The sequence below is a fragment of the Siphateles boraxobius genome, unplaced genomic scaffold (genome assembly GCF_051911475.1).
Source record: "Siphateles boraxobius isolate OS27281-9 unplaced genomic scaffold, OSU_SipBor_1 12, whole genome shotgun sequence".
Classification (NCBI taxonomy): domain Eukaryota; kingdom Metazoa; phylum Chordata; class Actinopteri; order Cypriniformes; family Leuciscidae; genus Siphateles; species Siphateles boraxobius.
The window spans coordinates 29815471-29827659 of record NW_027508722.1 but is presented as its reverse complement, the minus strand read 5'-3'; the positions used below and the strand labels follow the sequence as shown (position 1 = coordinate 29827659).

General features: G+C 47.8%; 1 protein-coding gene across 1 annotated transcript in view; it reads right to left on the bottom strand.

Moving 5' to 3' along the window:
* The window catches only part of myom2b (myomesin 2b), an 84347-nt gene that overhangs the window by 30841 nt on the left and 41317 nt on the right, over positions 1-12189 (bottom strand). The window contains exons 21-23 of the mRNA XM_077218022.1: positions 10140-10302; positions 9871-9977; positions 9507-9551 (exon numbers count right to left, since the gene is read on the bottom strand). Coding sequence (XP_077074137.1) covers positions 9507-9551; positions 9871-9977; positions 10140-10302 — 315 coding nt within the window. The remainder of the gene's footprint in view (positions 1-9506; positions 9552-9870; positions 9978-10139; positions 10303-12189) is intronic.

The window sequence follows — 12189 nt, the reverse complement described above, 5'->3', positions numbered from 1 at the left end:
ACTTGAACAGTCTCTGGATCGGCAGACGTGACTTGAACAGTCTCTGGATCGGCAGACGTGACCGGAACAGTCTCTGGATCGGCAGACGTGACTTGAACAGTCTCTGGATCGGCAGACACGACCCGAACAGTCTCCGGATCGGCAGACGTGACCCGAACAGTCTCCGGATCGGCAGACGTGACTTGAACAGTCTCTGGATCGGCAGACGTGACTTGAACAGTCTCTGGATCGGCAGACGTGACTTGAACAGTCTCTGGATCGGCAGACGTGACTTGAACAGTCTCTGGATCGGCAGACGTGACTTAAACAGTCTCTGGATCGGCAGACGTGACTTGAACAGTCTCTGGATCGGCACACGTGACTTGTACAGTCTCTGGATCGGCACACGTGACTTGAACAGTCTCTGGATCGGCAGACGTGACTTGAACAGTCTCTGGATCGGCAGACGTGACTTGAACAGTCTCTGGATCGGACGGGACCAGCAGCGAGGACTCTGGGCTGACATGAAGTACAGGGAGGACTTCCAGGCATTGCGGGACGCGGGAAGTCCTCTTCCTCCTCCGTCTCTGAGAGCGAGAGGGTGCTGGGCTGGACGGAACCAGCGATGAGGGCGCTGTGCTGGAGGGGACCAGCGGTGAGGGCGCCGTGCTGGACGGGACCAGCGGTGAGGGCGCCGTGCTGGACGGGACCAGCGGTGAGGGCGCCGTGCTGGACGGGACCAGCGGTGAGGGCGCCGTGCTGGACGGGACCAGCGGTGAGGGCGCCGTGCTGGACGGGACCAGCGGTGAGGGCGCCGTGCTCGACGGAACCAGCGGTGAGGGCGCCGTGCTGGACGGGACCAGCGGTGAGGGCGCCGTGCTGGACGGGACCAGCGGTGAGGGCGCCGTGCTGGACGGGACCAGCGGTGAGGGCGCCGTGCTGGACGGGACCAGCGGTGAGGGCGCCGTGCTGGACGGAACCAGCGGTGAGGGCGCCGTGCTGGACGGAACCAGCGGTGAGGGCGCCGTGCTGGACGGGACCAGCGGTGAGGGCGCCGTGCTGGACGGGACCAGCGGTGAAGGCTCTGTGCTGGACGGGACCAGCGGTGAAGGCTCTGTGCTGGACGGGACCAGCGGTGAAGGCTCTGTGCTGGACGGGACCAGCGGTGAAGGCTCTGTGCTGGACGGGACCAGCGGTGAAGGCTCTGTGCTGGACGGGACCAGCGGTGAAGGCTCTGTGCTGGACGGGACCAGCGGTGAAGGCTCTGTGCTGGACGGGACCAGCGGTGAAGGCTCTGTGCTGGACGGGACCAGCGGTGAAGGCTCTGGCCGGACGTGGCTGACGAGAAGCTCTGGCCGGACGTGGCTGACGTGAAGCTCTGGCCGGACGTGGCTGACGTGAAGCTCTGGCCGGACGTGGCTGACGTGAAGCTCTGGCCGGACGTGGCTGACGTGAAGCTCTGGCCGGACGTGGCTGACGTGAAGCTCTGGCCGGACGTGGCTGACGTGAAGCTCTGGCCGGACGTGGCTGACGTGAAGCTCTGGCTGGACGTGGCTGACGTGAGGCTCTGGCTGGACGTGGGTGACGTGGAGCTCTGGCTGGACGTGGGTGACGTGAAGCTCTGGCTGGACGTGAAAATCCAGCTGGGCGTGGAGGTCAGATGATGACCTGGCGTACCATGGGAGGAAGCTCTCCAGACATCGGGAGAGTGCCTTTCTCCAGTCCAGACCAGAGATATTGGGAAGCTCCCTCGGGTTGACCTCCTTAGCCCCCAGCCGGTAACACAATTTAATAGCCTCGTCTCCGAGGGAGCAGGAAGTAGCAAGAGGAATAAATCTCCACGTGAACTGAAATAAATCAGGGCTATCCAGAGCCAAGGCTGCGACCTGACCCGCAAATTCCCGGCTCATGCTGGAGAAATCAGACGAGGTCCGTGCTGCTGGAATCATTTTAGGGTCGGTCGTTCTGTTGCGTGCAGCAAGGATGAAGCGGAGAGTGAATCCAATCGCAAGCACTTTAATACTCCAACAAACAGAATATCCAGGGTAAACTCAGAATAAGGCACACGGAACAAGGAACTGGGCACAACTAACATCAAACAGCGACCGACAAAAACCAACTGAAACACAGAGATCTAAATAGACAGGCAAACAAGCTAAACAAGATAACAAGGGGGCGTGGCTAATCAGAAACACATGGGAACAATGATCAGACAATTAACAAGACACATGGCAAACAGGGAATCACATGACAGACAAGAACAAGGAACAAGACACAAAACCCACACTGTGACAGTACACATGCTGATTCTATTTAAAAATCGTAATAGTTTATTTTAAGCAATAAGCAACGCTACATGTTCCAGTGATTTTAACATGCTTAAATGGTGTTGTCAGGCACAGCATGAATCTAAAACCCCTTTAACTTTGATAAAATCACTGTAATAGCCTCAAATGTTTTACAATACAGCGGTAATAGCAGTTTAAAAAAAATACACTAAAGTTCAATGAATAGTCACACTGTTATCAATAACATGTAATGTAAATAGTTCATTTGAATAGCATTAGTTCAATTTGGCAGATTACAATTCTATAGACAATAACGCATTATAGTCCTTCACGTCTATTGCGATCTCAAAGTTCTGGCCAGTTGATAATACCTAGAATATCTAAATCGACTGCTGGCAGTAGATCCTTTTCCTATTTAGCACCAAAACTTTGGAACAATCTTCCTAACATTGTCCGGGAAGCAGACACAGTCTGTCAGTTCAAAGCTAGACTAAAAACACATCTCTTTGACCTAGCATTCACATAACACTCTATAGACTTCTATAATTCAATATTAGGCTGCTTAGATTAGGTCAGCCGGAACTGGGAACACTTCCCTTAAATCCTGATGTACTCGTTACATCATAAGAAGAATGGCATCTACGCTAATTTTAGTGTCTTTGTTTATCCCGAGGTTTTCCCGCAGCCTGCCGGATCCAGCCCGTTTCCAGATCTGACGAAGGACTTTCGCCTGGACCCGATGACAATGCAGTGCTGAAGTGCAAACTAGCCTCTCCCTATGGAGGATCCCTATGCCACTCTACAGATAAAGTTTTGTGGATTTCTTTTGGTCCCGTACCTACCCGAAGTGATAAGATATAATAAAATTCTGCATCAAAATGTATAGACAAGACAAGTAATTACAAGGAATTACAAACCTGCGCACATATATTCAAACGCACATAACTATAGAATCAATTCTTAATGCGCATGTGAACGCCATCAGCATCTATCACAGGTTCGCGTTTAAAGTCTGTTTAGAGAGAACGGTGTCGTCTTAGCGGCCCCTAATTTCATAACAAACTATCCTTTAGACGGAAGTGAATCAATCAAAGCTAACTTTAGCTGGAATTTTTTTTTTTTCAAGAACCACTATAAAACTAAACCAATCTCTGTTACCTTAAATTATACATTTTTCTCTGTAAAGCTGCTTTGAAACAATCTACATTGTTAAAAGCACTATATAAATGAGGATGACTTGACTTGACTTGACAATTCAGGGTTCCCTTTAAGTCCATAACGTCCTACATAGTCGACGTCGACTGAAATGGGATCGCGTCAGAGAGCTAATGTTCTTCGAGTACTATTGAAGGGAAAGAAATTGGCGTGCGTGATTCGCATCACTCAGTGTTGCCGCGGTCATTCCCGCGTGTGCTCCGGCACTGGTGATGGGTCCTATTTCCTGAAAAAGCAACACGGGTGCGTTTGTGTCTTTTTCAAGATGTCATTCCACCCATGCGTTTCTGGATGCGGTCGTTCCCTTTTCCTCTCTGACGGTCACGATTGTTGCATCACGTGTTGAGCGATATATTTATGTATACAGTATATAAATATGTCTGTATATATATATTTATATGTTCAGCACGCTGGGGCAGCTTTTGTGGACAGCTCATGTTTTCATTGCGGGAATATGACTGTCGCGGTGTTGAGATCGAGATTCGCCGTTGTCTGCGAAGCGCGAGTCCCCATTACCATGCCCCACCCCCAACTGCCATGTGGGATGGGTGATCGGAGCACAGTGATGAATGTCTCGCCTGGTAACCATTCCCTTTGGGCTCCTCACTCCTCTATCACACCGCAGCCGATGGAATTCCTGTTGGGCATGCTGGTCCCTCTGTAATTGACCGATCAGCTGTTTCAATTGGGGTTACCCCAGAGGATAATATGTCGATAGCAGCATCGGAGGGTGAGCTGACCTCTGGAGATGACGCTCGGCTGTTTTATCTCCCTCTGGGAGTGTAACATTGCCCGAGCTAGATCCAGAAATGTCAGCTCTGCTAAAACGGGCCGCCGAGGCTGCCGGGCTCGAGTGGAACCTCAACCGTGTCCCGTTCAGTCTAGGTTGGAGGTTTGGTATCTCTGGGCATGCCGAACTGGTTCTCAGCTCAGGTGCACCTGTGTCTGGTGGCCGCTGCCTTTTTGGGGGATCCTCGTCCCCCCCAAGGCCTGTGAGTTCTCGTCCGTTCCGACGGGCAGAGTTTACAAAGCCTCTGGGCAAGCCGCTTCCTCTTGCGTGCCATGGCGCTGCTACAGGTCTGTCAGGCCAGGGCACCCATGGCATGCACGAGGGTAGCCGAGACCGTGCGCTCATAGGTGAGCACCGCACTGCATCCGACCTCGCCCTCCTGAGGTTGGGCTGGTCGTCGACGTGGCAGTGAACTGCATCCAACAGTTCTCTGCCACCTAAGCGCAGACGGAGATCATCCGGCACATCCTTCCCCGGGTCCCGCTGCTGCCTCCACCCCGCTGCCGGTGGTAGTTCCCCCGCCTGCTCGTCTCTGAGGGCGTTCCCCGGCCGCTGCTCCCACTGGGCCTCCGCAGCAGCCTCCACCCAGGCTTCAGCATGGAGCCGGCCGCAGTAGGGATGCCCAGCCCGCTCCGGGCGCTGCCAAGCCAGGTGGTAAGCGACAGCGAGAGCATTCCAGAGCGGGCGCCCAGGGATGGATGAGGATGCTCTTGGAGTTGGTCACGAACACTCCCTCCCCCCGGGTAAGGGCCGGGTGGAGTCTTTGTTTGTGTCTGTTCCGCCGCCGGCTCCCAAAAAAAAAAAAAAAACGGAGCAAGCGGTACCCACACTTCAAAGAAAGAGCAAATTCATCTGTTCCTGGGTCTCAAGAGGGCCAGTCTGGCGGGTGTGACCCTGTTGGGCCTTACACTCCTCAGCCCCCCCTTGGTCGCCAGCAGGCAGCTTGGTTTGTTCGAGGACCCGGTCATCCGCCCTCTCACGCGCCCCCTGCCGCTAGTGGAGACAGGTAAGTGTTGCACAGCACACTAACACCACACTCTCCACTTTGCTGCCCCACCTCAGGCTCGGCTATCCCGCTCAAGTCAGTGATAATCATCAGATTATGTGTTGAGCAGACGTGCTCCTGAAAATCCAGTGATATTCATCACACCTAGTGTTGAGCAGTGCTCATGACTTGTGCGCGCTTATCTTATCCTACTGGCGAAGGATTTGATATAGCCTCTCCTCCAGCCGGTATGAAGGCCATTTGTAAAATCGTTCTTCATGCTACTAGATGGTGGGTCGTGACCATCTTTGCAGCATTGACCTGAATGACATGTGCTTCAGATCTCTACCTTCCGTACCGCAGGTGATCCTGTGTGACAAGGATGCGTGTGAGGGTGTGAAGTATCAGTACAGAGTCCTTCCCTTCAGGTGCTCCATAGCCAGTTGGGTTTTCAGGTCAACTGGGAGAGAGCAATCTCGCCCATGGGTTGAGTATCTCTTTTTCAGTTTGGAGGTGGACTCGGTTCAACACTTCTCTCCACGAGAGTGTGTTCAGCTGGTGTGTGTATTTAAGTGAGAAAGGGTCCCACTGAAAGAAACTTTCAGAGGCTCCTGGGGCATATGGCAGATGCAGCTGTTAGGCTTCCTCGATATGAAGACCACTTCAGCGCTAGCTTCAGATCGAGTCCCGAGGTGACCATGGCAGAGCAGCACACCCTGTGTGGCAACAGTTCACCCCGGTCTGCTGCCAAACCTTCAGTGACTGAAGGGCCATGTACAAAGGGCGTGCTTTAACAGAGGCCTGGGTGACCTCCGACTGCACGGGCATTCGTGCCTTGAGTGTTGACATTGCGGCCATTGCGTAAGCTTCCCTCTTTTGTCACAACTCTCCCGTCCCCTCCTCCTTGGAGAAAGAAGCTTCTGAGGATGCTTCATTCCACTATTTTCCCGGCCTACTCAATCGTGCCACCGACGAGCCTCACGACAGTTATGGCCAGGGTGAGTTGAGACTCCATCCCCTGGCGGTCCAGCTGGGTCATGACCACTCCGGGGCCGCACAGTTGCCTCCCCGCTTTCGTCTCCATGCCAGTTGCATTTATTCTGTCCGAGCGGGCAACCCTTGGACAGACACTGGCTCTCAGCTGCCCCAGGGGCCCACAGAAATGCGTTCCACAGTGAGCCTCCTAAAAAAGCGACTGCAATTCATTATCGCCTGGCGCCTGCTCAAAGTTCAGTGAATTCATCACACTTACATTTTGAGCAGAAATGCTCCTGAAACTCAGTGAAGTCCATCACACTTAGGTGTTGAGCAGAAATGCTCCTGCAGCTCAGTGAATTCATCACACTCAGGTGTTGAGCAGCAATGCTACTGAAGCTCAGTGAATCTTCTCACACTCAGGTGTTGAGCAGAAAAGTGAATTTATAACACTCAAATGTTCAGCAGAAATGCTCCTAAAGCTCAGTGATCTTTACATGTAGTGTTGAGCAGTGCTCCTGTCTTTTGTGCGCCTGTCGCTTGCACCTACTGTGCCAAGTCAGGAGTGGAGCAGGACTTAATTGTTGCCCCTTATTGGCCCAACCAGACCTAGCTCCCCTCGACAGCCTTCCTGACTTCCTCTGAACACATTTTCAGGGACGGGGCACGATGGTACCCGCGTTCTACCCCTGGTGAACACGGAGGTTCAGGTGGCTATCACAGGAAAATGTGATAGTTACCATCACTTCTGCGAGCACGCCCTGGAAAGAGGTGGTGTGCTTACGCATTAGAAGTGGAACCTAGTCGTTGTGTGAGTCTTCTCTCCGTGAGGAGATCCTGAAATCTTTTTGATCAAAACAGTGCTCTCTTTCCTGCAAGATGGGTTGGAGTAGATGGGCTGCAAGATGGGCTGTTTTCCTCCACCCTCAAAATGATGTTGCCTCTGTGTTCTTGATGCTCATCGTGATGCAGAAGCGTGGGAAGCACGTCCTGATCGTCAGGTTCCTGAGGGAGCAGGGTAATGTAAATGCTTGCATCCCTCTTTATCCTCTTGGGCCTTATCTCTGGTGCAACTGCACTGTAGAGACCGCCCCTGAGCCATTGCAGGCAGTGAGTTAAAAATTACGTTAAAACAGTTCTCCTGTTCGCATGGTCTCTACTAGAGGGTAGGGACTTGCTCGCTTCGGTCAGGAATTGTGCCTGGAGTTCGGGCCGGCTAACTCTCACGAGCTGAGACCCTGGCCTGGATTGTGCCCAAGGTTCCTACCTCTCCCATAATAGGATCAGGTGGTGAGCTTGCAAGCGCTTCCCCGGAGGAGGCAGACCCAGTCCTGGCTTTCTCTGTCCGTCCGCTTCATAGCGGTTAGACGTGTACAGAACGCAAGCCTTAGACGTCAGACTAGCTCTTATCTGTTAGAAAATCAGCTGCCTTCATTTCGGTGAAAAATTCTGAAATGCTCATGTCCACTTAGGTGTTGAGCTCCTCTATAATGAGTGTGTGCTCCGCCTGGGCATTGACAGAGTGCTTTGCTGACAGATTTTCTAGAGTTGGGGGCTGGGCGACACCTAGATTGAACCAGTGCTTCCCATGGGCTCCCTTCTCATGAAGCCAGTTTCACCGTGAGCCCAGTTCAAGTGTCGGCTTGCTGCACCATTCCCCTCCTATTGACTGGATACGTGCGCAATTCTACTTCAGTTGATTTCCCTTAATCCGAACCCTGTTGAGTTCCTCCCCACCCCTCCGATGTCGGACGTGCGGAACGTCCGGTGTTAGGCTTACCACTCGTAAGCAGTGTGGAACCGGTGTTAGGCCGGGTCCATATGTTGCGATCCCTATAGTGATCCCATATGTGTATTCTTTCACGATGCGGCTCCCTACGGCAAGCTTGTGTCATCCCTCAGTAGAGTCTCTCTGCCGTCACTGTCCGGTGAGTCTACCCCCGTCTTAGGCTGGAGCCACCCCAGTGAAATTCCATATGTCATACTGCCCGGTCATCCGCCCAGTACATATGTGTATTCTCCACGTTACCTCCCTTCGGGTAGGATGTGGCTTCCGCAGTGTCCCTTCCTTCCAATGTATGGGGAACGCTTTCCCAGTGGTCCTCTAGGAACAGCAGTGACTTCCCTGGCCTAAGCCCTGTCCTTCCCCGCCTTAAAATTGCGGGGGTATCAGGAGGCTTTTGTCTAGGCACTGGAAGTTGGCAGCTTTAGTGGCGTTTTCAAAGATTGGATCCCATTTCAGTCAATGTCGACTACGTCTGACGTTATCGACTGAAAGGGAACGTCCTGGTTGCGTATGCAACGTAGTCCCCTTGCCACCACCACTGACTCCGGGTTACGCTCGGCTCCTCAGCGAAAAAGCAACTAGTGCGTGCATCCACTTCCGTATTTATACCTGCACCGCGAGGGCAGAGTGTGTGTCATGCGAATCACACACGCCAATTCCATTGCCTCATTTAGTAGTACTCGAAGAACATTGGCTCTCTGACGCGAGCCCATTTCAGTCGACGTCGACTACATCCTCCGTTCCCTCCTTCAGGGAATGGTGGGTTTCATACGCAACCAGGACAATCCCATACCTGAATATTCCCATCTATGGCTTTTCTAGATAAGGTCTCCTAGGCCTGGTTTCACAAACAGGATTAGTATTAGGCCTTAGTTCAATTAGCATATTTAAGTAGCTTCTATAAATGTATTTCTATAAATGTAAACATAACTGGTGTGTATTTTCAGACAAAACAATGGCGGTGACATATTTTAAGATATGTCAGTGCAAATTGCTTTCAATTAAACAGCTCAAACTGCATTTTAGTCCGGGACTAGGCTTAAGTCTTGTGTGTGAAACAGGGGGCTAAAATCATAGATCAGAGATTAAATTTTTGCACTCACAAAGAGTTATTTTAGACAATTAAATATGTTAGAGCAAAGCATAACTAGAAAACAAATATGCACTACAGATATTTCGGAAACACGACCTGAAGTTTTAGTTTTTCAAAAGCTAAGATTCATAAATTTTTAACAAGCCAAATTGAAAAATAATATCAATGCTTTTGGGTTCTCTCGCAAATATTTTGTGTTCCCCTGAGAAACTTTGCGTTCAGGGGAACGCAAAACATTTTGCAGGCGAACGCAAAGTTTATCAGTGGAACGCAAACTTTTTGTGAGAGAACGCAAAGGCATTGCCAAATAATTTTTCGTCCCATCTCATTTTTTTCTTCTTCACCATGTCCCTTTAGGGGCTCCATACTCTACTCTTCAATCTGGGGCCACTTACCTGGGTTGCGTATGTCATAGCTGAGGGCCAACATCTTCTCCAGCTCTAAAGGATAGAGGTAACTATCATTTATCATTTAAAACTTTTCAAGTACATTACAGAAAACACAAATATGTATTATTATTAAAATTATTATTATTTAATTAAATATCTTTGAAATATCTAATATCATGGTAACTATTTTACTGCAGATGATGTAACATCCATGTCACACACCAACATATATAGTATACCGGCGACATCTGAATCAAATATGATTCAAATCTGTCAATGGAATGTTTTGATAGTGTCTTGTACTCTATATACCTTTGAGGGAGGGTATTAATAATGAAGCTCATGGTCATTATATATTAAGAAGCCTCACCTTCTGCTGAGATCTTGTAGCTGGCCGAGGCACCATCAGTATGTGTAACAGAAACAGAGAATGTGCCCAAATCCTCTTTGTCTGGGTTCTTAAAAAACAAAGTTGAGCTAAAGAAACAATGAGGAAACATTAGTGTCTGTTCATTGGGACAACACAAGGAAAACAAAATAGAATTAAATATGCACAGACTGTGGCATTGCATATGCTTTGAGCTAATATGTATCTAGACCAGATCAAGTTAGGACACATTGAGCGTGTGTTGTGCTTACTTGCTGCCTGATGTCTTGATGATGATGCCCTTAGAGAAGTCAGTTATTTCTTGGTAGGACTTCTTCCATACAAACTTTGATGTCTCTGTCATTTGGCAGCTCTCAAAAGAGAGATAAATGTCACCTGATTCCTCATCGACGCCACACTTGATTTCCTGGGTGCCTTCAAAATAACAAAAGCACAGAAGAATTTGCACACAAGTAGACAAGTACTACTAAACAAATACCGTAGGATATGCTGAAGTTATGGTTGGAACACAGTGTGATTATTATCAATGCTGTTCCATAGGAATGATTTGAAACGTCGAGGACACAATATTAAATTGATCAGTTTTCTAATAATAAGTAAACTTTGATATTAAATTAATACATTTATTAATATATTTATGTATTAATAATAATAATATAATCTAAACGTAATTTAATGCTATTTTGCTCCTCTGAAGCTTTAAAATGGACAACAAATGTCACATATAAAACACATCCGCTGATGGCATTTCACATCACTGACGTCAAATGCCATTTGCTCCAATGTGTCTCGAAACCAAATGTTAAACCTGATGCAGCACCATATATTTGATTTTCAGTAAAAACCAGCTTACATTTTGGTCTGTTTGTCACACAGAGGTATAGTGTGGATTCAGAAGAAGATATATATATATATATATATATATATATATATACAATGTACAGTATCATTAAAATGGTACTTATGACAGCACAATATTTACAGCAAAATATTTTATGTATATATGAGACTTTGTGTACTCAAGTACACAAAGCCTCATATATATATATATATATATATATAAAATATTGTGCACAGGTCGTATGTAACATTTTAATGATATGTTACTGGTGTTTTTGTCATTTTGTGGTTTTACAAACCAGTTCTAATTCACTTTCATTCATATTCAGGGAATTTAAAATTTTCCACATTAAAATTTTTTTTTTTTTAAAGAATAAGTTTAAAGTTGCAGTCTGTATTTTTCCTCTTTTTCGCCATCTCTGTTCGAAATCTGCAATTGCCGTTATTCATGGAATTATCAACTTTACGTGGGTTGTGCCTCGGCACGGCACAGCGCGGATGAATCCAATGTTTTGAGGAGAATGTGAGGCTGTCAGTCACCGCGCCGGTGAGGATACTTTTGGAAGTATGACCAACATAAGAATTTTCAATAGAAAATGTCATCTGAACAAGTAACATCCACTTTTGTTCTGACCAACTAAGAGGAAAAAGGCATTGCAAGAAATCGCGCTGATTAAATCTAATGATCTCTTATCATATCACGTCAAACCGTGCAAATTATACTTTGTTCTCAAATTGTTAATGTTAACAACATCAGCATTGAGTGACTACATTTAATGCCCTTGCAATATTTATCCTTGTTTTGGCATGGGCCCGGTCGCAGTCTCTTTTTTTCTGTAGCCACTCAGGAGTCCGAAGTCTTTTGCGTTTTACAACAGGTGAATCTACAGTTGTCACTAGTGATTGTCGTTTGAACCTTTCTGGATCCGCCATCAAATTAATAAGATTAATTATATCAAGTGCTGTGAGAAAAGGCTATAAATCTCCACCTCCAACACCATCACACGCAATATAGCCTACTAGCCGAGACACCTTCTTTATGTGTACAGATGTGACGTAATGATGCAAAGACATGCTCGAATTTCCCGCGGAAATCCAACAGTACCAAAAAACATTATTACAAGCTTACCATTTTGATTCGATCTTAGGCAAGCAGATAGTTTTGAACACTGGCTGGTTATGTACTTGCTAAAAAAATATATTTTGGATAATTTTTAACCCAAAAAAGTTAATTAATATTACCTTAAATAGCTATTTATACCTAATTTATTGCATCAAAAAATCGTTTTTTTTTTCTTTGTCTAAATAAATGTATTTAGGTCATCAAGTCACCTTTATTTATTTTATTACAGATTGTTTCAAAGCAGCTTTACAGTGGTAACTAGAAAATGATGCATTTCGGCTGTTGTTCAGCTAAAGTCAGTTTAGTGTTGATTCAGATCCCTTATGTGGATTCAGTGA